Source organism: Rana temporaria, chromosome 5, assembly GCF_905171775.1.
Source record: "Rana temporaria chromosome 5, aRanTem1.1, whole genome shotgun sequence".
NCBI classification, from domain to species: domain Eukaryota; kingdom Metazoa; phylum Chordata; class Amphibia; order Anura; family Ranidae; genus Rana; species Rana temporaria.
This window is the reverse complement of record NC_053493.1, coordinates 302,521,918-302,548,779: the sequence shown is the minus strand read 5'-3', so window position 1 is coordinate 302,548,779 and position 26,862 is coordinate 302,521,918. Positions and strand designations below refer to the sequence as shown.

At 43.8% G+C, this 26,862-nt stretch overlaps 1 protein-coding gene across 2 annotated transcripts; it reads right to left on the bottom strand.

The window, feature by feature from the left end:
- RIOK3 (RIO kinase 3) lies at window positions 1-26,862 on the bottom strand. 2 transcript variants are annotated; one of them, XM_040354070.1, is made up of 13 exons: window positions 26,818-26,862; window positions 13,521-13,642; window positions 11,855-12,000; window positions 11,439-11,546; window positions 9,813-9,922; window positions 8,575-8,718; window positions 8,341-8,468; window positions 7,808-7,990; window positions 6,277-6,436; window positions 6,062-6,142; window positions 5,642-5,731; window positions 2,420-2,527; window positions 1-877 (listed from the first exon to the last, which is right to left on the bottom strand). In XM_040354070.1, exons 1-13 carry the CDS (start codon window positions 26,845-26,847, stop codon window positions 767-769), a joined length of 1,521 nt encoding a protein of 506 aa, XP_040210004.1. In that variant the 5' UTR covers window positions 26,848-26,862; the 3' UTR covers window positions 1-766. The 2 variants fall into 2 exon arrangements, with proteins under 2 accessions (XP_040210004.1, XP_040210003.1); XM_040354069.1 differs by lacking the exon at window positions 26,818-26,862 and adding an exon at window positions 17,629-18,020.

Genomic DNA, 26,862 nt, shown 5'->3' with positions numbered 1-26,862 from the left:
TGCATTCAAAACTCTTTATTTCTATTCTAGTTTAGACCTGGAGATTACACGGATACATTACTATTATGTAGTAGTCATTAGAATTATCTATAAAGCAGTAAAGAAGTAAAGAAACTTTAGTAAAAAGCACATCTTTGTTATTTTCTAGATAGAACTTTCAGGCCACAGGCTAACTAGAGTCAAAAGGATCATATTATTAATGTTAAAAACTATTCAGGTTAATATAGGTTTAGATTATATTATCTCATGTTGATGTTTTGAGAGATCTATAGTTATTTGATAAAAGGGTCAGCACCCTTCTGACAACTCCATGTAATTCCAGAAGTTACCAAAATGTAGATTTGCTCAATCCAAAACCTGGAGGAAAAACGGTTTCCCCCTTCACTCAACTCCAAAGTAAAATATTTAACTTTCACAATATTTTTTTTTCTTTTTTTTTTAAACCAGTCACCCCAAGCACACTTTTCTGGATTCAACCCATCTGCTTTCACACAGCTCAATGAGTAGCAAAGCAACTGGACCATCTTATCATAAAAATCAGAGCAAAGTCTGCACTTCTGTGCCATGCCAAACCATGTTGGAGGCGTGTAAGCAGACATCATACTCTAGATCGGGAACGGTGTTCTCTAGGGTGAATGGTGATCTGTATCAGCACTTCCAACCTGCATTTGGCAGGGAAATGAAGCACTGCGTTAATGTCGTCAGGAGATGACAACCATGTTTTGCCTTTTTTGTTCAGCAACTCTGCATGAGCATCACATCAGGGTTATTCGTCATATATTCTTGGAGGTCCATCATCATCATCTTTTTGGAAGGCAGAAACCTTCTTTGCATGATTCTGAACATGATCTTCATTCATTTTCTCCAGGGTTTCAATCTAGAGGAAAGAGAATTAAGTGAATTACAACATATCCAAATGAAAAGGAACCAGGTAAAAGACCACATCTGTCTGTTTTGTCCCAACAGCACCAAAGTTAGACTCAAGCTTAAACTGGAAAACAGCTGACATAGGACAGGTTTAATCCAACCAGCTGCTTCACAGGGTAATACAGACCATTCACATTTCAGACACTTTTGGATAATAGGCCCTCCTCATTTATCAAACATCAACACGTTAGATACCACCTTAAGGGCTAAGCTACAAATAAGGTTTACATTTCTTAGTAGCATAGAATTCATTTGTAAATATTTCAAACCCTTGAAAAGGTTCCCCTTCCCACACACATTTATAAACATACATTATCTGGAAGCCGACTGTCTTTTCCTGGTTCTTGCATCTGGCACAGATGACAAGTAGTACCCTGAGGCCTCCTGGAATTCATGGCATAGAATCTCAGGATGCTGCAAGCAACTGGGAATGTCATTCTGGTCTACGTGAAAAATTGCAGGGAAGTTTCCCAATCCCTAAAAAAAAAAAAAAAAAAAAAAAAACCCCACACACACCTTAAAAGAGGAGTTCACTTTTGCCGCAAAAGGCATTCACAGAACTCTGAATGAATGACACAGCCATGTGGGTGGAGCCTTGCACTGCTCCACTCTTTAAATAGTGACAGCAGGCATGGGAAGAAGATCCCCAGTCTGCTGTCACAGGGAGTGCAGAGACCCAGGAGCTGCTGCAGGATCGGGAACATGTTACATCCTAAAAACGGGTGGAACATGTTCCAAAGGTGAACTTCTCCTTTAACTATTCCCTTCCCAAGAATCAAATACTAATCTTCCTTTCGCCCCCCTGGTGCCAATAAAGTCACCTGGAACATACACAGATGTTCCCACATACTTGTGAGTACCAGATGTTTCCCCTTCACTTTAAAATGAACAAACCAAACAGAGCAGTAGAGGAGCAAAAAAAAGGAAGCCTGTTTGGCCTGCACCTTATTCAAATTTTGTACAAAACAAAATTATTCTTGAGACAATTTTAATGTTTCAAGAACCCTGTAGATAATGACCCAGGAGACACTTCTTCATTCCAGCGTGGGCAATTCCATAATATATTTCCCCGCAACAAGTGATTTATATCTTTGAGTGCCGCCCTGTGGTATTTTCATATGGTTCCTTTTTTTTTGTGTAGTTTTGCCTTTATGTATTTTATTGGATGCATTCAGTGAACAATATTTGTATAATTGTGCAATAATAAAATTTGTTATATTTTTTAAGTAGTGCCTACAAAGTAAAACATTTTTCCCATACAACCTTCTATCTAAACTAATAGGATGTGGCACTGTAGTTACTAAGGGTGCGATTACAACCCAAGGGCATATGTAATCAATCAATTACAGCAACAACTAAAACTTAATTGGAAGCTGAATAGGTCTTTTCACTTGATCTTGTCCTATTCTACAAAGCCATGCAGAGTTGTAGTATGAAGAACATGTTGAGTCTTTATTCAGCATACAATATACAATAAACGTAAAATTTTTACCTCTGCAAGGAAATCCACTTGATTATCAGAGGCAATATTCAGGCCGGAGACCATATTGAAGAGTTCACGTTCATTGAGAGTCTCTGCAACACCACATTTCTGGAAGAACTAGCGAGCAATACAAATAATCTTGGTCAATTAACAATATCCATGTGTGTCAAATAACTTTAGGAAAAAGGAAAATGCAGTTATCTAGGGAATCTTTAAAGAGATTTTCCTCATTTACTATCTCAAGGACAAAGGTTTTCTTTGGATGGGTAATAAGGAAAATCTGCAACAGAAACACAGGAAGGCAATGGAATTCTGAAAGGGACTTCAGCCTTCCCCTACTCTCAGGGATGGACTGGCCATTGGGACTACAGGGAGTTTCCCGGTGGGCTGATGGCTCAGTGGGCCGGCTTCAGTGACAGCGGACCGCCACCCCCCTCCGCTCCTCTGTCTCTCCTTTCCCGCAGCACTCACCTCCTCTCCCTCCCCGCAGCGGGGGAGGGAACAAAGAAGCAGGGGGAGGAGCAAGGACAACGACAGAGGAGCATGGGGGAGGGAACAGACAGCTGACTCAACAGCTATGGCCTGGGAGTTTCTCATTTCTGCCTAATCTTGTCCCATAAGGGGGGGCACCGAACTGATTCTTTGCCCCGAGTGAAATAATGTCTATCTTCCCCACTGGTACTGCCTATAAGAGTACCAGTACCAGCCGTTCTACTCTAATAAAGTAGAACGGCTAATGAAGGGGGAGAGGGGGCTTGGGTGGCTGGGCGGGTGGGGGTGCGGGAGTTGTCCGGCCCCCATGGGAGAGACCTGTCAAAGTGGGCCAGTCTGGATGAAGTCCAGGGCCAAATTTTTGTCCCAGTCCAGCTCTGCCTACTCTCCAATATTAAGCATCTCTCACACCCCCCACACCCCCATGTTGCTGGTGGCGATTTTCCTTTACTTCCCATCTGTGAAATTGTTGTCAAGAAAACAGTATGGAAACGGCATCAATAAGGCCCTGATCAGCTGTAGAGACATCTAAAAAACCTGACCTTATTCCCCACTTCTATCCAAAGCTATGGGGGGGGGGGGGGGGGTCACGCAGTGACTGGACAAATATGACAAAGTGTGGCTCCTGCATTATTATATAAGCAGGGCATATCAGCAATTAACACAAGTTTAACACGCGCACACATCAAATATAAAAGCACAGACCTAGAGGCAAGACAGAGCCTTTCTGCTATCCAGTTTGTACCGTACTCTGAACGCTTTCTTGGTTATCGGTGTCCGCTGCCTGTCCTAAACTATCTTGTATCCTGGCAATCTGTCTGCAGCCAGCCATGATATCTGGCTTGCACCCCTGGTGACTTGCTCTGTTTAGGGATGCACCGATACCGTTTTAAAACAACGTACCGATACTTTTTCTCAAAAGTACTCGCCAATACCAGATACATAATTTTAGTGTCTATTTTTAGGGCTCGTTTACACCATACGTGCATGAAAAACCGCACAGATTTCACTTGCAGAGAGACATCAGCTTTGCTTTTCCGTGTGTGGGCCGACCGCAGTGCTATTAGTCCTGTGTGAGGCCTATCTGTTTTCTAATCGCATACACTACAATTCGCATTGGAATCACACCAGACTGGACTTTGAAATTGTACTCATGCAAATGCTTCGTATCTGCACAGATACCAGTATTGGTGTAACGCCAGTTCTGTTCCATTTTTACCTTATCTGCTCCAAGACCTACCTCTTGGTTCATGCTCTCTGTAATACATGGCACTTTGTCTTGGTCTAACGCACTGATCTTTAAGACCCCTTTCACACTGAGGGAGTAATTGCAGGCGCATAGCAGATTTTGACTTGCTCTCTATGGAGCCAGTTCACATATCTCATCAGGTACGATGCTTTTTTCCCAAAAAAGGCTGTGCGTTTTTTGGTCCGTTTCAGCCCAAAATTCAGGCTGAAATCAGACCTGAAACTGTGAACCAGCACGCACTGGATGCTTGCTGTGAGCCGTATGTGGCTCATATGTAAACAGAGCCTTACAGTGTAGTTATAGTTCAAACTGGCGTAGTGACCACCTTGACATAGAAGATACTAAGCATAAACCTTATCAGTTTTTCATACCTGATGCACTTGTGTTAACATGCACTGCAACAAACTTTCAGATGTGTAGTTTCTGGCAAAACGCAGAGCAACACCCCAAAATGAAGAATGCAGGACATGTGCATAAATACAGGTTTGATCATATGATGCTCCCCACGTGTCAACAACCATGCTGGTGAGAAGCAGGGGTGACATGCATTTTCTCACATTATCTGAAGTCTGTATTGGCATTTTAGCAGGTCATTATGTAAAATTAAGAGTATGATCTGAAACCAAGACTACAGGCAAACTTCATTATTCCGCTAATATATTTAAAATGTCCCCCCCCCCATCAAACTAGCATGAATGGCTGTCCCTTTAAATCAGCACCCAGACTGGGAAAGGAAGGGGAATCATTAGGAGCTAATCAAGCTCTCATTAGATATGATGATCTGCGAGTGGGTTGCTGCCACTTCACTGTTCAGTCAATGGGTTACAGGTTGGTGCAGAAACTGCTGTATTCCTTAACTCCAACATAAATATCAGATGCCAATTTTCTTGACTGTGCTTCATGGCAAAGATGTATGAATCAGAAAAGTGGCTGGACAGAATTACAAATACGACAATTCACATGTGTATGTGGGCATTTGCCTTAAAAGATTCCAGACATGGTATATTTTTCCATAGTTATATTAGTACTGCTTGGACCAATGTAACAATGTATACACACACACACACACACACACACACACACACACACCATACCTGGCCGATACCCCTGGAAGCTGAAAAATCACTGAAATAGACACGTTCCACTTGCTCATGGGGTTCTGTGCCGAGGGACTGGCCTGAAGCATTGAGAATAGAGGAGGTTGGCTGCTCCGCATGGGCACCATTCAAAGAATGCTTTGCATTTTCTAAAGGGATACAAAGCATTCTCCGATTGGGCAAGGTAGAGGGGTGGCGATTTCATGCTCTCCATAAAGTCCAATCAGAGAATGCAAAGTGGTGTCTTCAGCGGCATCGACCAGGTATGTTGTATTCACAGTTACATTGGTCCAAGCTGGACCCATGTAACAGTATGTGATGTCTGGAATTCTTAAGTTTAGCTTACACTCCATCACAGATTTGTTCTTTAACAAATGTTTCATCTTTATGTACCTGCGACACATTCCTGCAGTCCCTATACAGAAATTCCAGTCCATGTGGATGTGTAGGCTCAACCGACTGACTGACATCAATAAGCCACACCTAGTAGGGGGAAAAAAAAAAAAAATTCTCGTCAACTCGCCCAAACAAAACCTTTGATAATATGCCAGACTAACAAAATAAAATGCATTCACTTTAAGTTTAAAAAGTATACAGCAAAAAATAAGCATGAGCAGTATTACAGTGTACACCTAAACTAAAACCAAGATTGGAAAAAAGGCTTAACTGATGCATACAATGTTAGCAACTCCACAAGCACTTGAGTCCTAAACCATATGTTCATGCAACATTGATTCAATCATATAATAAATGTTAATATATGTACATCTTTATCATCTCTCCATCTTCAGCTACTAAGCAAAATACACTTACCTTCCCTTCATGCCACATCATGTTATATTCACTCAGATCAGCATGAACAAGTGTACACTGTTCATAAAGCTGCTTCATCATCTAAAAGCAAAAAGACAAAATCAATAAATCTAAAACATGCTACAAGCTTCAAATTCGTCAATGCAGTAATACACCATCCCAGCCCATATGTCAGTTTTAGAACAAACACTGTACTGTCATAAATGTAAACTTACAGCAAGGACCTGGTAATAAGCAACTTTGGATTCTTCCAAACCAAGCTTAGCTTCTTTAAGGGTGGGAGCAGGTACTTGATCCTTCCCAATAAAAGACATGACCAAAACATGCTTCTTTAACATAACTACTTCTGGGCATGGAATGCCAGCTTTCTCCATTCTGTACAAAGACACATGTAGAAAAATAAATGGTTATGCAGTACAATCACAAATATTACACAGATTTGCTTTGTGTCATTTGCAGTCAGCTGTACTTGCTTAGCTTCATTTAGTGTATGGGTTGAGGTGACAAAGACATCTAAAACAACTGTCAGTAACATCAGTACAAGAATGAGAGGACACACCTGACAACCTTCCCTTAGAATGGATATGAAGGCCAAGCGTAATAGTGAAACACCTGTGAATCCTGTTTGGTCAGACTCCTGGCTATATCTGCTTTTCACCTTCAAGACTCCCAATCTGCACTACAATGGCTATGATCACCTTATAAACAACAAACATGACCTGCAATTTAAATACATTTGTTGTCTGGTATCATAACCTAGCCCTGCATTTTTTTCCTCCATGCCTTCAACCCTTACGTAGAGCAGGGGGTGCTCAACTTGTGGCCCGTGGAGCCCACTGACATGGCCCCCAACCTCCTGCTCTAGGAATGCGGGTCAGAAAGCCCAGATTCTGGTTGCCAACCTACTATCCCAGTGGATGGAGCCAGCGCTGTGGAGGGAGCATGAGCCGCATAAGTCAATGCTTCCTCTACAGCGCCAGCTGCTGTGCCAGGTGAAGTGCATTAGGCATCACTCCGCCTGGGACAGGAACCAACAGCCAAAAGAAACTGAAAGATAAAAAGCCTTTCCTGTTGAAGACGCTACACCAGTGGTTGGGGTGTGGTCCTTATTGTCCCAAGCATCCTTTCACACCTGCATCACAATGCACCTGCACTGAATCATAGACTATTATAACCTGACTATTATAACCTGCAGGCTGCAATATAAAATAGGTCTATGGCAAAGTGCAGCTAATCCGCAGGTGCATTGCACCAGTGATGCGGATAAACTACAGCACATCAGTGTTAAAGCAGCCTTATAGGGGGCTCAGGACAGGGCTTATTTCGATTTGCTGTTGGGGGGGGGGGGGGGGGGGGGGGTGTAAAACCCCATATTTGAGATGCGTTTTTCCCCACACAGCCCCAACCGCTGATGTGCACGGTTTTCCAGTCACATTCGGTTTTACACTGGGACAGGATGGGGCAACCGATCCTCTCCATTTTCCTCCTGCAACCGCTGATAGACGGTTTCTCCTCTTCTGCTTCCCGCCAGAATTCAGAAGCTGCAGGGGGAAAATGTTCACTGCTATTCAAAATACATTTTTATTAATTAGAAATTTTGAACCATTTCATTGTGGCCTGCGACTGGTTGCCAAATCACTTAAATGGCCCTCGCTCCTCAAAAGGTTTAGCACCCCTGATCTAGTGTACTCCTCCTGCCATTGCATCATTTTGATATGCTTCAATACCGCTGGCAGCTCTGCATACCTCTTCAGGTTATGCTTTTCCTTTTCTGCCCACATTCGGATGATCTTGCGTGGATTCAATTTGCTGAAGCGATCCTTGAACCTGTAATCATCCTTAATGTATTTGTCTCTGTTCTTAAACTCATTTAGAGTTGTCTTGAAAACCTTTAGGGCACATTCAGCAGGTACTTTCTGGTCATCCATGCTTTGGAAAAAAAAAAAAAAAAAGAAAAATTCAACATATAACCTAATCAAGGGCACAGCAGGCAAGAACATCTGAACGTTTAATCCACCCGAAAGTAACATTTTAGTTCTAGCTGGATGCCGATTTTCTAAATGAGCTTCTGGCTTCTTATACCCTGAATACTCCAACAGCACGATCTCTGTGCCTGCAAACAGATTGTTTAGAGATCCAGAAGCGAATGTGCACAGCTTTCACCAATATATTCACCAAGAGATCAAAGACATTGACTGTTGGTTTAACTCAACCCAACTGAAATATCACTTTTGGGTGAACCAATCCTTTAAAGACTCAAGCTTTTATTATCCCCATACCTTCCTCCATTTGCATGAAACACAACCGATTCTTTTCCAGTGCTCACACAACCATTAATGGAGTCCAGTATCCCAGCATTCACCATTTTGTACAAAAGTAGTCTGGTCTTTGGGTCCACCACTTTTTCCTGTAACACATCAAATTAAAATAAAAAAAATGTTAGGAGCGATCTACATAACAAACAGCATGCACATGAGTAATAAAATGTAAAGAGAGGACCGAGTTAGACTTACAGTTGTTGACACTTCCTTTTTGTCATGCACTCTGGCACTCTTGCGCTGTTCAGAGATTGAGTGTTGCTTTAATGCATTGAAAACCTGATTGGACAACTTCAAATCCATTCCGATTCCATCTCCAACTTGAAACTCTGGGGCAAACTGAAAGATTTAAACAAAAAGGTTAGGTTCACCATGTTCTGAAGATTTTACGATCAATATTATGGCAAATATAAAGCATACCCTGCTGGTTCTAATTAACAGTTTTGCTCAGCCAAAATTAACCTTTAACCTCGCAGAATACAAGCGGAAACAAAAGCTCTTCATGTTATCATGCTAGCCATGAAAAATACTTTCTAAATAAAATAAAAAAGGGCACACACAGAGAACACTGGCCTAAGCCTTTGACCGAGTGCTAGCCAACTCCTTCAGCAGTGTATGAACCTAGCCTTTAAAAGGTGATGTATAACGTTTTTGTCTTTATTATGTTCAGGACAAAAAGTATAAGAAAGAGTTTCTCGAACAATGAAAGACTGAATCTGAACATTTCATATTTAACACACTATGCATGGGTTTAGGTCTGCCAACCAAGTTTTCTGCACTTCTTCGCTTCAAAAGAAAGATAGGTTGGGGGTCCCAAGTAATTTTGTACCAAAAAAAAAAAAAAAAAAAAAATTGGATTTTAGGAGCCTATTCAGTTGGGCGAATAAGACCTCCCTCCATGCAGAGCTGGTGGCAGATGCGTATGCTTCCATCTCAGAGCTGCGTGTAGGTAACCCATAGAAGTGGAAGGGCACACAGCGACTGCACAGACACAATCACACGTCAAAGTATGGCATTTGGGCCTGGATCTGAACACAGATTCTGTGCACCCCCTCCGGACATGGTGTCAAACTTTGACTGTGATTGTGTTTTTGCAGCTGCTGCGTGGCCTTCAACTTCTATGGGCTGCCAGTATGCATTGAGGACAGGCTTAAATCACTCGTCTAATTGAGCTCCAACATCTGTAAACAATTTTTAAAAATTGCCCCAAAGTAATATAGGAGCTGCAATTGCTTACATTCTTCTAAGAATGCTAAACTAAGCTGTTAGACCAACACACTGGATTTTACACTTTTTAGGTCACCAACCCAGAACTGGTGAGCCGCACTGGGGGGTGTGGTGTACTAATGTTTTTTTTTTTTTTTTTTTTTTAATTCCAGGGTTCTGCTATTCTTCTAAACAGTATATAAACAAGAGCATTCTCCTCCACTTACATTCTCCATCCGAGCTGTATTCTTCCTGCCGCACACAACCTCATCATGTTTGGTTGTAATGTCTTTACCTTTACCAATGAATCCTTTTTTGGGGGTGGTGGTTGGTTTATCTGCATTTGAACATACAAGAACATCACTGGAACACATTTTTTTTAATTACTCCAACACTTCAAGAAAGTTTATTAATTTAATGATAAAAAAAAAAAAAAAAAAGTATATACATAGCGATAAATTTATTTTCCACAGGTCCCAAAATGACATTGGACACTTTCACACTGTACTGAAGCCTTGTTCTAGTGACTCATCAAGAACAGCTAAAAGGGAACCTCTCAGGATAGTCTTTTTTTTTTTTTTTTTAATTGCACACTCTGGGACTGTCGATCCTAATCTCCAATTCGCAAGAGAGAGTCCCTGACCCAGAAGAAACAAGCGCACGTTATCTTTCCTGCTAACCAATATACACCTCATTATTCCAGGTGCCTGGTACACACACAGCTTTCCCCCCCCCCCCCCTTAAATCCAGAGGGCTAAACGAAAAAAAAAAATTGACAGATCACTGTACTAACACAACGGATTAAGGGAAGCGATTTCCCCTGTTATGCCACTGAATTCTGACGGGAACAATGATCAGCGCTGGCAGCCATTGGTTGCCAGTGCCAAACGGATGCAGGTGGGATGATGGTTTTCCAGCATGCTTGTTCAACAGAAGACGGTCGTAAGATCAGCTTCTGACGGACAGGCAGCTGTACACATGTGCGGAAAGTCAGCCGGTTTCTACTGTACTGGCGATTTCAGCCAATTTTCAGCCCGTATGTGCCTGGCCCTAAGCTGGCCACGCACAGCTCTATAGTTGGCACCACCCAACTTGACAAAATAATTTAAGCAGCAAAGTGTAAAACTGATAACTGAACAGTGACAGCATCCTATCAGATGTAGGCACTGTTCAGGTATTCATCTGTGGGTGCCATGGCTCCTTGAATATATTAACCACCAGAGGAGATTCCTCAACTCACACTGTTTAGCATGGGTGTAGAATCCTATAAGATTTCTCTAGTAAAGCCCATAGTCTGAAGAGAAATCTATGTGAGTTTGACTAGCATTACCAAGTAAAGATGACAGCCCCTTCTGTTAAAAAAAAAGTGATGAAAGCCCCAGCACAAGCACCCTTAAAAACAAGGCAGCAGATGCCAGACCTGTACCTCTGCCCTGCACAGGGCACTAGTATTAACATGATTGTCTACATCTTATCTCAGAAGTAGATGCCGATCTCTGAGTAAACATGGCACCAAGCTTCTGAAGGAATTGACAGACAGCACTGTGATCACTTTGAGAGCTCCTAAAACACTTACGCTTGTTGGTAAAACATTAGCCAAATCTCTTTACACAAAGCATTTACAATAAACTATTAACAGATTACTTTTGTTTTTGTAAGGTCTAAAACTGGTTCTGAAACCAACCAGCAAGTGGGATGATAGCCACTTCATATCATTTTACTAATGACCTAAATCAATAGGAGTATCAGAGTTTGATTTGTAGATGTAGAGCTTGAAGTGCTGCCAGGAATCTAGAATGAGGTCTCTAAAGAGCATAAATATAGCCACCATATAGCATCATCTGTATCCTCACCAGCTTTATATGGGTCGTGGCGGGTATCCTGCCAATCCACTTCATCCTCGGAGCTGTCGCTATCTTCACATGGATGCACCTTGCGATAGTTTTCAAAGGATATGGAAACTGCAAACATCAAAAGAACCATTTTAACTAGTTTTCCAAGCTGTATATTCTTGGCCACATTGAGATCGATTTACTAAAACTAAAAAGTGCAAAATCTGGTGCAGCTGTGAATGGTAGCCAATTGGCTTCTAACTTCAGCTTGATTACAAAAAAAAAAAAAAACAATCGGGCTCTTCCCTTTTCCGAAGCGTAATTGAACAAGCTGAAGTTAGAAGCCGATTGGCTACATGCACAGCTGCACCAGATTTTTGCACTTTTCAGTTTTAGTAAATCAACCCCACAGTGTATTCATCACTATGCCACTTTACCTTTACTGTCGCCATTAAATTTCTTCTCCTCTCTGAGAAGCTGAGCATCATACTCCTTGTCAAACTGCGTCTGCAGCATCTGAGCCAACACCGCATCACTTGATGTATCAATGTTATCACTGGTTAACAAAGCATCTTCATCGGCACTAAAATAAGAGTAGAAGATGGAGGTTAACCGATTCAACTGACAAGACACATTATTAACCACTTGCCGACGGCGCACCGTCATTATACGTCCACAAGGTGGCTCTGCTGGGCGAGAGCACGTAATATGACGTCCTCTCTCCCAGCCGCCACAAGGGGCGCGCGCCCCCGACTCCCGTGCGTGTGCCCGGCGGGCGCGATCGTCGCCGGGCACACGCGATCGCTCGGTACAGAGCGGGGACCGGGAGCTGTGTGTGTAAACACACAGCTCCCGGTCCTGTCAGCAGGGGAAATGCTGATCTTCGGGTCATACAATGTATGAACCGAGGATCAGTGTTTCCCCTAGTGAGGCCACCCCCCCCCCACAGTAAGAACACACCCAGGCATACTTAACCCCTTCCCCGCCCCCTAGTGTTAACCCCTTCACTGCCAGTGGCATTTTTATAGTAATCCAATGCATTTTTATAGCACTGATCTCTATAAAAATGCCAATGGTCCCAAAAATGTGTCAAAAGTGTCCGAAGTGTCCGCCATAATGTCGCAGTACCAGAAAAAAAAAAAAAAAAAAAAAAAATAATAATCGCTGATCGCCGCCATTACTAGTAAAAAAAAAATATAATAAAAATGACATAAAAATACCCCCTATTTTGTAAACGCTATAACTTTTGCGCAAACCAATCAATAAACGACTATTGCGATGTTTTTTTACGAAAAATATGTAGAAGAAAACGTATCGGCCTAAACCGAGGAAAAAAAATGTTTTTTTATATATTTTTGGGGGATATTTATTATAGCAAAATGTAAAAAATATTCATTTTTTTCAAAATTGTCGCTCTATTTTTGTTTATAGCGCAAAAACTAAAAACCGCAGAGGTGATCAAATACCACCAAAAGAAAGCTCTATTTGTGGGGAAAAAAAGGACGCCAATTTTGTTTGGGAGCCACGTCGCACGACCGCGCAATTGTTTGTTAAAGCGACGCAGTCCCGAATCGTAAAAAGTACTCTGGTCTTTGGGCAGCAATATGGTCCGGGGGGTAAGTGGTTAAAGCGACGCAGTGCCGAATCGTAAAAAGTACTCTGGTCTTTGGGCAGCAATATGGTCCGGGGGGTAAGTGGTTAAAGCAGAACTTCATGCTCTTAGACAATACTAATTGTTAATGCATATGCTGAGAGCATTAGTAAATGGATGGAAAAGTATATCATATTTGCTTGTTTTAATTTTTTTTTCTACATTTCTTCTATTACTTCCTGATTTCCATGCCTAGGCAAAATTATGTTATACATTCAGGAGTCTTCAGCATGGGAGGATGGGTTTCTCAGCTAAGCACAACCTCTGTTTGCAAGCCTGAGCCAAGGGCAGGTGGATTCCAAGACGTAAATGCTATATGAATCATCTGCACTTAAGGATGGCCACACCCAGGAATATATATTTATTGTGATAGATTTATTCAGCATCATCTTCCAGTTAGCAATCACTGAGAAGAATAGATCTTAAAAAGGAGAAGCCAATAAAGAACTTACAGCACTTGTTCGGGGAACACATGTCTCTCTTCCTCTAGCTGCAGCTCTCTGGCCAGCTCTTCACTCATGACGTCTGTCAGGGAGCACTGACTCACAGGCTTTGCAGGTAAACCCCAAGGGCTCTGAAATGAAGTAGAGAAGCTTTACACACAATGCAATAAGCAACTAGAGACCAAACGTGTCAAACAAATTCACAATTCTGTAATTCCACTCTTTTATAGGAGATAAAGGGTACCTGCCATTCCTTTTCCAAAATATTAAAATGTGAACTCCAGGCAAGCAACTAAATACACAGATGAAATGCGTAACAGATTGTTTTACCTGTCAAAGAATTTGTTATTTCTGTCTATCCAGTCCTGGGATTTACACAAGTCTGCCACACAGCTTCTGTACAGCAGGAATGGGAAATGTACTTCCACTTACATGTCACCTTCCCAACCTCCCATTCTGTGACTGAACAGTGAGAGAAGTAGCACAGTGATAAGTTCATTTTTCTGTCACCTTGATCTCTCCTCATACAGCATGCTCTTTGCACTGTAGAAAACCTGGTTTACTACTTGTGCCGTTTCTCCCCTTCCCCTCTCCAAGCTATGCAGTACAGTGACTATGGGAGGAGGACACCAAATCAAAATTGGGTACTTACTAGAGGTCGTCCGATATGAGTTTTTCTCTGGCTGATGCCGATATTTAGAAAATCAGGAAGGCCGATGGGCGATATATGATGCAGATATTTGGGGCCAATATTTTGTGCCTTTTCTTTTTTTTGCCAGGTGGCACCGATTGTCAGGTTTCACACTTAGCTGATATAGTGTAACTGTGTGAAACTGACTCATGTAACTTAATGCAGAAAAAGACTAGCTGACAAAATTCAAAAGATGATGTCTGGGCAGGACCCAGCAGCTATCAAACACCAGCCAATGATTGAACTGCTTAAGAAAAAGGGGCGGGACCACATACACATAGTGGCCTGCCCAGATTCCATCCCATTGGCTGGTGTTTGATAGCTGCTGGATCCCGCCCACCCTGACATCAATGTTGAATTCTGACAGCTCCTCTCTCTTTGCATGTCAGTTTCACACACTCAGCAGCTCTGGCAAGCATCAAGCGCCGCTCAGCCAATGGAGTGTGGGGAAGGGAGGAGGAACACTGATTTCTTTAAAAAATGCCAAATATCTGCCGATATATCGGTCGACCTCTAGTACTTACACTGATAGAGGTTATGATTTTTTTTTTATGATTACAGCGTTGCATTAGTTGTGCCTTTTAAAAGTGCCTGGATTTCAGCTTTAAATTATATTCCCATTATGCTGAATGATCTTTCAGTTTGTAAACTTACTTTGTGAGGATCCCCACCCATAATATTCCTGAATTCTGTGACACGTAATCACTATGTCCTGTGAGAAGTCACATATCACAAAGCCTGCCTTGTGATCTACAGAGGTGCTGAGAGGAGGAGGGTCAGGAGGCAACGTCAGTACTGGAATCACTGACTGAAGACAGCATAGTACTATGGGACATGTAGATGTTGGGAATTAAAGTTTACACGAACCCTTACTTTATAAAACAAACCATTCAGTTTAAGATAGGAATCAAAGGCAAGGTGATCATATAACCTTTGTTCCCAGCTGCATAAGGGGCTTAGAGAAGTAGTGTGGACAAACAGCTGTACACTGATCTTCCCAGTGAATAGATGTACAGAGGGGTGTGTCAGTGCAACCCTGACCATTGGAAGGTGGTAGGCTGTTCTCCCAGGGCAGCCAGAAAACTTACCACATGGAGATGGATGTGCTCTCATGCCTTGTGTGGTCAGTTTGAAAAAGAAAAATGGAGGACAGCCAGAATCACTAGGTATTTCACACCCACATTTTGTGGGGGGTGACAGCCCACTATGTTATAGCACCTAGAAAATTACAGGTTTTTTTTATTAAGGCATTATGAACCCCTTCCTGTCTGCAATCTGTTGATGTTCCCAAATGTAGTACCTGTGCCAAGTATACATCAATAACGCCCTCACCATGTGAGAGTAAGCAGCAGCATACGCTCAATTCTGTCTTTCACCAATAGCTGGGGTCCCCATTGATTATTGGGAACGGATTAGACTTTACTAACAGAGAAATTATATTCCCTCTACTTTTGTGCCACTCTGATGATCCTCTCCTGCCTATACAGAGGGCAAGGCAGCGCCAATAAAGCAGTATAACAGAGAAGATATAATCAGTGAGTCAGACAAAAATCCCCGGGTTGTGTGACATCACTAAAATCAGATATTGTGCAACAGGTGAACAAAGTACAACAGTAACTCCATAAACACGGTACAGTAATAAATAGCAGGGAGTGTGCTGCGAAATAATCTGAGTCACCAGAATGGGAGGAGACCGATGTCACCTAATAATTAGATTAAACTAAAGATAACACAAACCAACCTTTGAATTCTAATTGCTAATACTATGAAACAGTCTTTTTTTTTGGTCCATTGAGGGCAACAGAGTTACTGTATAGTTATTCTAGGATATATTGGTTATGTTTGGACTCTAGCAAACTGCATCTTAGTGCCGCTTCACACAGGGGCGACTGGTCAGGCGACTTAGCCACCTGACAAATCGCACTCCGTTCTGTACTATGGAACCGTTCTAATAGGAGCAACTCAAGTTGCTCCGACTTAGAAAAAGGTTCCTGTATGACACACACAGAAATCTAAGTTTCATCAGAGCACAAGCCAAAAAACGTTTCTAGTTTTTGACGAAGCAAGAAACAGGTCTTTACGCCGTGTCTCACAAATTCCTCCATTATCCACTACAACTATCTGGGGCTCCATTAGAGATTTATTCTCACTTCCTGTCCTGCTGACAACAGTCTCTCCAGTATAGAAAGTATCACACAGTTCTAATTAGGAACGAGCTTGTGTTGTGGCTCTTGGCTCAAGTCCAACCACAGAAGAGCTGTCATTTCTGGTCCAATGACAGGCAGGCACCTCCACAGCTGATGTTACAAAGGGGGCGGGAATTGCTGGTGACATCATCTATCTAATATGACCACAGCTCATTGGACCAGGAAATGACAGCTGGGCGTAAACCCAATTCTGGTCAAAGGCAACTCTATCCCTACTTCTGATTAAAGATCAGACAGAAATATTGTATTTTAACCATTCCAAAGGTTTTCCCATTACTTCTGTTCTGATGACAACTCAGATTTGAGATTTTCCTTCACTCTCAGGGGTTAGGGTCACCAGAACAAGGGGAGTGAATCTCCCTTTAGTGAAGTCAGAAAAAAAAAACCTGACAGTGGTTCTAACCTACACTATTATATTAAACATAAAACTTGCTTTAGATACAGTCACACGGCCAGGAGAATCAACTTTAGATAGTCACATGACCAGGAATATCAAAGTGAAATTCCAGTCTAGATGAAAGCCCCCCACCCTACCTATCACCTGTACTACCTACCTACCCTGTAGAAGATGTGTATACTTACCTATTCTCAGGGTGCTCCAGTTGGGTCACATGATCGAGTCCCAGCGGCCAGATCCAGGGGAGAGAAGAGATCACAGACAACAGACGGATTGCCTGTGCGGTGATGTCACCCATAGGGGCTTATTATGGGGCATCTGTTCATCCTCTACCTAGGAGCCAATCACGCGCCCTGAGAATAATAGGCAACTATACACATCTACCTTCTACAGCAGGAGTCTCAAACTGGTGGCCCTCCAGCTGTTGCAAAACTATAACTGGCATCATGCCTCTGCCTGTGGGAGTCATGCTTGTAACTATCAGCCTTGCAATGCCTCATGGGACTTGTAGTTTCGCAACAGCTGGAGGGCCGCCAGTTTGAGACCCCTGTTCAGGGTAGCTGGTATACGACTTGGGGGGGGGGGGTACATTTGGAGTTACACTTTAACTTTAGATCCAGCAGTCACATGGCTGGCAGAGGTGGGGAGCGCCACATGGCAGTTGTGCCCTTATATGGTGATGGGCCTGGTGTGATACCACCTGTGTACACATACAGATACAAATATATATGTGTGTAATAGATAGATATCTAAGTATTGTCAGTATGTATAATGATATACAGAGAGGGGGGTGCCCATGAGGTGGGGGATGGGGTGTCTCACCGGCCGAGATTCGGGTGTGATGATGCCCCCTCGCTCCATCTTCTCATTCAGACTAGAATGGGTGCTGGGTGTGGACGGAATGTCGGTCGGTTGAGGTAGGTCGGTCGATAGGTCGTCCAGACGGTGTAGACGAGAGATGGCGGACTGTGGGATATGTCCGGACTTGTCAGTCGGCTCTGGTCTGTGGAGGACACTGGCTGTATAGATGTATGAGGACGGAGAAGATGTCCTAGGATTGTCCTGGTTCCGGTAATGACAGATAACAGTCACAGGCGGTAGCTAGGCTCGGTTTGTGGGCTCAGAGTCGGGACAAACGTCTTCTATACCGGGAGGGTGACAGAGAAGCGCAATGCACCTTGGGAGTAGTCTGATTATTCCCCTCCCCTGCACTAGGACCGCCCTCCATACTTCTACATGTCCTCACCGCTAAGGAATGTGATTGGTAGACCAGACAGAGCGGACCTCTCTGTGTCTCTCAAATTCTCCTTTCTCCGCTACATAACACTACAAGGAGAAGAGGAATTCAACGCTAAAGTGCTTTTTATATTTTATAATAAATTGAAATCGTTTGAATAAGGTGATAGAAGAATATTATACTTTATTATGGAGTTTTCTCCAATCATTTACATTGTAACTTCGGTAAAATGTCTACCGACACCAGCGTGCTCTAGCGTCCGATCCGCGGACTGACGTCACCCGTACGTAGTCGCACAGAGCGGGACAATGATTGGGTGTGGGGTGTGCGTGACAGACAGTCATCATAGAATTGTAATGAGAGGGAGGGGGTGTGTACAGAGGAGACACTATGGATGTTACCATGGGGATGACACTCCTTACTGACTACATGACGTCTTTGTTATGGCTCCTATTATATCATGTTGTCATGACATACTGTCCTATATGTTATAGATCATTATATGACGTACTGTCCTGTATGTTATAGATCATTATATGACGTACTGTCCTATATGTTATAGATCATTATATGATGTACTGTCCTATATGTTATAGATCATTATATGATGTACTGTCCTATATGTTATAGATCATTATATGATGTACTGTCCTATATGTTATAGATCATTATATTATGTACTGTCCTATATGTTATAGATCATTATATTATGTACTGTCCTATATGTTATATATCATTATATGACGTACTGTCCTATATGTTATAGATCATTATATGACGTACTGTCCTATATGTTATAGATCATTATATTATGTACTGTCCTATATGTTATAGATCATTATATGTTATAGATCATTATATGATGTACTGTCCTATATATTATAGATCATTATATGATGTATTGTCCTATATATTATAGATCATTATAGGATGTACTGTCCTATATGTTATAGATCATTATATTATGTACTGTCCTATATGTTATAGATCATTATATGTTATAGATCATTATATGATGTACTGTCCTATATATTATAGATCATTATATGATGTATTGTCCTATATATTATAGATCATTATAGGATGTACTGTCCTATATGTTATAGATCATTATATGATGTACTGTCCTATATATTATAGATCATTATATGATGTGATGTCCTATATATTATAGATCATTATAGGATGTACTGTCCTATATGTTATAGATCATTATATGATGTACTGTCCTGTATGTTATATATAAATATATGATGTGACATCCTATGTGTTATAGATCATTATATGATGTGACATCCAGTGCCGATCCTGACCTCCCTGGGGCCCTAAGAAAAATGACATGTTACATTAAAGATTAAAGTTGAGAAGCGGGGGGAGGGGGTGTTCTGCTGTCGGAAATTACATCTTACATTAAAGTGAGAAGCGGGGGGTGCTGACTTCTTACCTCTTCTCCCATGCAGCCAGCGAGTTGAAAAGCGGAGTGAGGAGCCAAAAATTACTTCTCACCAGGCGGGGCCTCTAGTAATTTGGGGGGCTCTCCGCAGCTTTGCGGGGGCCCTAAGCGGCTTGCATAGTGAGCCTATAGGGTGGATCGGCCATGCCTGCCTGCCAGTGCCAATTAGTGCCATCCAGTGCAACCTGCCAGTGCCAATTAGTGCCACCTGCCAGTGCCAATTAGTGCCACTTGCCAATTAGTGCCACTTGCCAATTAGTGCCACTTGCCAGGCCCTGTACACACGACCGGATCTATCCGCTGGGATTGATCCGTGGATCAGTTCCAGCGGACAAATCCGGTCGTCTGTACAGCCTAGCGGATATTTATCCGCGGAGATTTCTCGGGCTGATCGATTTCAAGCGGATATAAATTTCTTAGCATGCTAAGAAATCTATCCGCTTGAATCGGGACCAGCGGATTGATCCGGTGGTCTGTACAGACTCACCGGATCAATCCGTCCGCTCCCCTCCCTCGCATGCGTCGTAATGATTCGACGCATGCGTGGAAGTACTTACCTTCCAGCGTCGCGCACGTCGCCGCGTCATCGTCGCGGCGACGGCGCGACACGTCACCGCAGAGGAATTCCGTACGGATTTTGATCCGATGGTGTGTACACGCCATCGGATCCAAATCCGGAGGAGGAATCTCCGCTGGAAACGGTCCAGCGGACCGTTTCAAGCGGAGATCCGGTCGTGTGTATGAGGCCCCAGTGTCATCTGTTAGTGCCACATGCCAACCAGTGCCACCTACACCACAAAAAAATTGGCCTAAAATAATCTGCCGCAAAAATCGGCATCATATATCGACCGCCCCGATTTCTAAATATCAGTATCGGCCAGAGAAAAACCCATATCGGCCGACCTCTAATGATTACGACCCCAAACACGCCTCCAAGATGACCACTGCCTTGCTAAAGAAGCTGAGGGTAAAGGTAATGGACTGGCCAAGCATGTCTCCAGACCTAAACCCTTCCTCAAAACGGAAGGTGGAGGAGCGCAATGTGTCTAACATCCACCAGCACTGTGATGTCGTCGTGGAAGAGGACTCCAGTGGCAACCTGTGAAGCTCTAGTGAACTCCATGCATAAGAGGATTAAGGCAGTGCTGGAAAATAATGGCGGCTACATAAAATATTGACACTTTGGCCCTAATTTGGACATTTTCACTTATGCCGCGTACACACCATCACTTTATGTGATGAAAAAAAATGACGTTTTTAAAAACGTCACTTTAATTGACTGTGTGTGGGGGAAAACGTCGTTTTATGTCTTGTAAAAAACGACCCAAAAAAATTAAAGCATGCTTCAATTTTATGTGTCGTTTTTCAAAAGTGCACTTTTTACTTCACAGAAATTGACCGTGTGTAGCAAAAAACGTCGTTTTCTAAGACGTTTTTTCATCCACGCATGCCCAGAAGCTACTTATGAAGCGAGCTTCAATGGAAAAACGTGGTGGAACGTAACCTCGCTTTGCTAGAACATTGTGAGAAAACGATGGTGTGTAGGCAACTTCGTCTTTGAAAATTGAAGTTTCAAAAACGTCATTTTTTACTTCACAGAAAGTGTCGTTTTTTTTCATCACATAAAGTGATGGTGTGTACGCGGCATTAGGGGTGTACTCACTTTTGTTGCCAGTGGTTTAGACATTAATGGCTGTGTGTTGAGTTATTTTGAGGGGAGAGGAAATATACACAGTTTTACAAGCTGTACACTCACTACTTTACATTGTAGCAAAGTGTCATTTCTTCAGTGTTGTCACATGAAGAAATATAATAAAATATTTACAAAAATGTGAGGGGTGTACTAACTTTTGTGAGATACTGTATCCCAGCTTGGCTGCTCCAGATTATGTACCTAGTAAAATATCCAGTATATATCCCATAGTTTGTAGATGCGATAACTTTTGCGCAAACCAATCAATATACACTTATTAGGATTTTTTTTATCAAGAATATATATGTAGCACTACCCCCGAAGGAGCTGCTGGTTTGTTTTGGGTGGCATGTTACCAGAGGCGTTGCTAGCGGGGGGGGTGTGACACCCGCTAGAGGGGTGACACCATCCCGACTCTTCTGAGGGTGAGGAGGGTGAGGGTCCTGGCCAAACATCTCTAGCGCCGCAGCCGCGCGCGTGTGTATTTACTGCCTCCAACTTCACTGCTGCGTGCTGAGCCTGTCACATGTGCAGTCTGTGCCTGCACTATCTCTGCCCAGGTGGCGCGGCTGCACATTGTTCTCTCCTCTCCAGCTGCCGCCCGGGACGTGTGTCTGCATGGCCCCAAGCTGGTGCTGTAACGGGCGGGAGCGCCGGAAGGGTGTCAGCATGTGTTGAGGGGTTGACTGCCGCCGACCCGAGGTGAGAGGAGGGGGGGATTGCCATGGTGTCGGTAGCCCGTGCTGGTCTGATGATGGGGGGGAACTGGACACAGCTATATATATATATATATAGCCTGGGGGTGCTATGGGTGGTGAGAGGGGGTTCTGCACTGAGGGGGGTCTATGCTTATGGAGAGGGGGCCTGCACTGAGGGGGGATCTATGCTTATGGAGAGGGGGTCTGCCCTGAGGGGGATCTATGTTTATGTAGAGGGGGCCTGCCCTGAGGGGGATCTATGTTTATGGAGGGGGGCTGCACTGAGGGGGTCTATGCTTATAGAGAGGGGGGCCTGCACTGAGGGGGGTCTGTGCTTATGGAGAGGGGGGTCTGCACTGAGGGGGATCTATGTTTATGTAGAGGGGGCCTGCCCTGAGGGGGATCTATGTTTATGGAGGGGGGATGCACTGAGGGGGATCTACTATGCTTATGGAGAGGGGGTCTGCCCTGAGGGGGATCTATGTTTATGGAGGGGGCTGCACTGAGGGGGTCTATGCTTAAAGAGAGGGGGCCTGCACAGAGGGGGGTCTATGCTTATGGAGAGGGGGGGTCTATGCTTATGGAGGGGACTGCACTGAGGGGGTCTATGCTTATGGAGGGGGTCTGTTCTGGGGGTGTATATGCTGATGGGGGGGGTCTGCACTGAGGGGAGGTCTATACTGATGGAGGGGGGTATGTACTTAAAGGGTCACTAAAGGAAAAAAATGTTTGGCTGAAATGACTGTTTACAGGGTATAGAGACATAAAAGTTAACTGATTGCTTTTAAAAATGATTAAAAATTGAATTTAATCTATCATATAATGTGCCTCTAGTTTCACGTTCAGTTTTAAAGGTACATATATGAAGTTCCGGGTGAGAGGTGAGTCAGGAAGACTCACAGAACAAAAACAACAAATCCAGGGCAGTGTTTTGTTTTTAAAATGAATCTGATTGGTTCTGAGGAGTTTTAGACACACAGTAATGACAGCTTAGACCACCGTGAAAATCTCCCAGTACCATGGTTATAAGGAAACAGGCAACCAGGAAGTGTGGAGATCACAGCAGAATTACAGCAACTTTAAAGCAAAAACGAACAATGAGGACATGAAACCAGTACTGCAGTAAGGTAAAGGAAGCTATTTAGCTAAAAAAAAAAAATTCCTTTAGTGATCCTTTAATGGGAGGGGGTTATATTGAGGAAAGGGAGTCTGTACTTAGCGGGGGGGGGGGGGGTCTATAATGAGGGAGGGTGGTCTGAAGGGGGACTATAGTTGGTCGAGGGGGGGGGGGGGTGACACCAATTTTTTCCGCACCGGGTGACACCAACCCTAGTGACGCCACTGCATGTTACCTCTGTATCTCCGCCGTCTAGGGTACATGGTGAGAGTTGTAGTAAATGGAATGTCCACGCAAACAGGTGTCTTCTGTGCTTTTCTTACCCAGCCGGGTAAAAACGGTTAAACAATTAAAAGGTGAAGGGATAGCAGAAATGATGAACAACAGATTCAGGTGTATGTAGATGGGAAACAGTCCTGCTTCCAACGACACTTTACTTCGCCACTCCAGCCGGAATGGGTATAGCGCACCTGGACATGCCTCTCTCACCAGCCTGGCAGCCAGAATGTCACTCGGAAATTGGGGCTAAAGCCCTGTACACACGATCGGTTTGTCTGATGAAAACAGACCGATGAACCGCTTTTATCGGACAAACCGATTAAGCCCCAAAGGTTTGTTTTCCATCGGTGGAAAAAAAAATAGAACGTGTTTTAAAATTTTCCTATGGATAAAAAAACAATAGAAAAAAAATGATCGTCTGTGTGGAAGTCCATCAGCCAAAAATCTGCGCATGCTTAGAATCAAGTCGACGCATGCTCGGAAGCATTGAACTTCATTTTTCTCAGCATGTAGTAAATGGAATGTTTTACGTCACTGCGTTGGACACGGTCAGATTTTTGACGGTGTGTAGACAAGACTGATAAAAGTCGGCTTCATCGGACGAAAAAATCCATCGGATTAGATTCCATCAGATATCCGATTGTGTGTACAGGGCTTTAGTCTCTGCCACAGACTCTCCCAGTGGTTGAAGAAACAAAGTGGTGCAGAATCCTCTCTATCGGATTCAACACCCGGCTCTCCTTCAGGTAGTTTTGGTTAGGTTACCGACTGATAGGCGATCAACTTCCAGCCTCTCAGCACCCGTTTTCCTGGTCCCCCGTGGATAGTCAGGCCCCTCTTGGAACACCAGCCTCTCTTGGCACTCCTCAGGCAGACTCTCCTCCGGACAGCTTCCTCCAACAGGACGGCTCAGGACCTCAGTAGATTGGGGACCCAGTCGTTTACTGGGCCCCAGCGGCAGATCAGATGCTCTGGGCCAACGTGGTCCCGGTGACTTGTCGTTAAGGTTCCCCTATCGAGATGGTTCCTGGATTGGAGGATGTTAAAAAAAGAGCCAGGAGGCCGAGCGAGCGGACTGGCCACTTTCCTCCAATTCCACGTCGCCCTGGATGCCGGCCGAGGTTCGGAGATTTCCATCGGCAAGGATTGCGCCTGCGCAGTCCTTACAGGAACCATCTCGTTAGCCAGGACCATATCGGCAGATCACCGGAACCAGGATTGCTGTGTAGCATGCACACCCCGGAAGGCCATTTGCCGGGGTGCCGTAAAAAGGCTACCCTGAAGGTGGGTGCCACGCGGGAAGAAGACCCAAGAAGATGGCGTCTGCCCCATAAATACCCCTCCCCAGCATGCACAGCGAGGAAACCTCCTCCTGATAGGCTGCCGGGGAGAAGCATCCAAACCCTTGACTCCGTTGCTGCCACCTGTCGACCTGGGGTGTGATCAGCACCCCAGGAACGTCAGCATGAGCCCACAGCACAGCCAAAGCTGGGACAAAGGCTCCAAATTTAGACTAATTAACCTGGTCAGAGTCACTTAACTCTCTGACCCCCCAATAAATTTACACTAGCACCGCTTCTGAAAAGTAACCAGGCGCTACACATAGCAGAATACATATTTGGCTTAAAGCGGGGGTTCACCCAAAAAAAATGTTTTAACATTACATTCAGCCGAGTTGTTAGAATGACAGTAGGCTGTTTTTTTTTTATTCTCTTGCCGTACATACCGTATTATATATACTGTATATATATATATGTTCACGCGGCTTCCGGGTATAATCTGCGGGACTGGGCGTTCCGAATTGATTGACATGCTTCCGACCGGCGCATACAGCGCGTCACGAGTTGCCGAAAGAAGATGGACTGCGAGTCGGCTCTATACAGCGCCTGCACACCGACGTTCGGCTTATTTCGGCCAACTTGTGACGCGCCGGTCGGAAGCATGCCAATCAGTTAGGAACGCCCAGTCCCGCAGATTATACCTGGAAGCCGCGGTGAACATATAGAGAAAACGGTATGTACGGCAAGGATTTAAAAAAAAACAGCCTAATGTCATTCTAACAACTCGGCTGAATGTAATGTTAAAACATTTTTTTTTGGGTGAACCCCGCTTTAACCACTTCCATACCAGGCACTTACGCACCTTCCTGCCCAAGCCAATTTTCAGCTTTCAGCACTGTCGCAATTTGAATGACAATTGCGCGGTCATGCTACACTGTACCCAAATGAAATTTTTATCATTGTGTTCCCACAATAGAGCTTTCTTTTGGTTGTATTTGATCACCTCTGCGATTTTTATTTTTTACGCAACAACTAAAAAACTACTGAAATTTTTGAAAAAAATTAATTATTTTTTTTCTGTTCATTTTTTTTGTAAATAAGTAAGTTTTCTTCTTCAATTATGGGCACTGATATGGCGGCACTGATGGGCACAGATGAGGTGGCCCTGATGGGCACCGATAGGCGGCGCTGGTATGCTGCACTGATGTGCATTCATAGGTGGCACTGATAGGCACTCATAGGCGGCACTGGGCACTCTTTGGCGGCACTGATGGGCACTCATGGGTGGCACTGATGGGTACTTATGGGTGGCACAGATGGGCACTGATAGGTGGGCACTGGGCATAGATGGGCACTAATGGACACTGGGTTGCACTGAGGGGTGGATCTGATGGCATTGCTGGGCATCATTACAGTCAGTGCCCATGTTGCCAGTCAGTGCCCATTTGTGGGCACTGATTGGCATCGATTGTGTTTATTTTTTTTGTTTTATTGTTTTTTTTTTTTTCTGCTCCATTTGGCAACCGGGGGGCACTCCCTGGTGGTCCAGTGTTGGCATCCGAGGGGGGGCTGCGCTGATAAACAATCAGCGCAACCCTCCCCTGTCAAGAGAGTAGCCGATCGGCTTTCCTCTACTCACGTCTGTCAGAAGCGAGTGAGGAAGAGCCGATCAACGGCTCTTCCTGTTTACATCGTGATCATCCGTGATTGGACACGGCTGATCACGTGGTAAAGTGCCTCCGCCGGAGGCTCTTTACCGAGATTGGAGATGCAGGGCGTCAATAGACCTCCAGTCAGGATTTCACAACCACTTCCCGGACATCAATTGACTATTGGCCGGGCGGGAAGTGGTTCCATTTATGAAGAAATTCGATTTTTTACATTGTTTTTTATTGGCTATGTTTTATAGTAGAGTAAAAAATATTTTTTGCTTTTTCAAAATTGTTGGTCTTCCTTTTTTATTTTTAGCACAAAAACTAAAAAGCGATTGATCGGTGATCAAATGCCACCAAAATAAATCTCTATTTGTGGGGAAAAGGGACATCAATTTTATATGGCTACAGTGTCGCACGACCGCGCAATTGTCAGTTAAAGTAATGCAGTGCTGTATCGCAAAAATAGCCTGGTCATGAAGGGTGGGGGGGTAAATCTTCCGGAGGTGGTTAAATCCCTCCTTATATGTCCCTTCTTTCTTCTGCTATAAACTAAAAAAATAAAGTTTTTGCTGGCGATCCACTTTACAAATCATCATTACCACTTTTGTATTGCTGTGCTGTAACTCCATTCCTTTTTGTTGGTG

Bases quoted from the DNA above. Each gene is read 5' to 3' on its own strand.
- RIOK3 (XM_040354069.1), bottom strand. From the start codon at position 17,667: ATGGAGCGAGGGGGCATCATCACACCCGAATCTCGGCCG. The intron at 9,923-11,438 runs GTGAGGATACAG...GTTCAAATGCAG, and splicing joins CCACGACCCATATAAAGCTG to ATAAACCAACCACCACCCCC. The intron at 6,143-6,276 runs GTAAGTTTACAT...TTTTGCTTTTAG, and splicing joins CTTATTACCAGGTCCTTGCT to ATGATGAAGCAGCTTTATGA.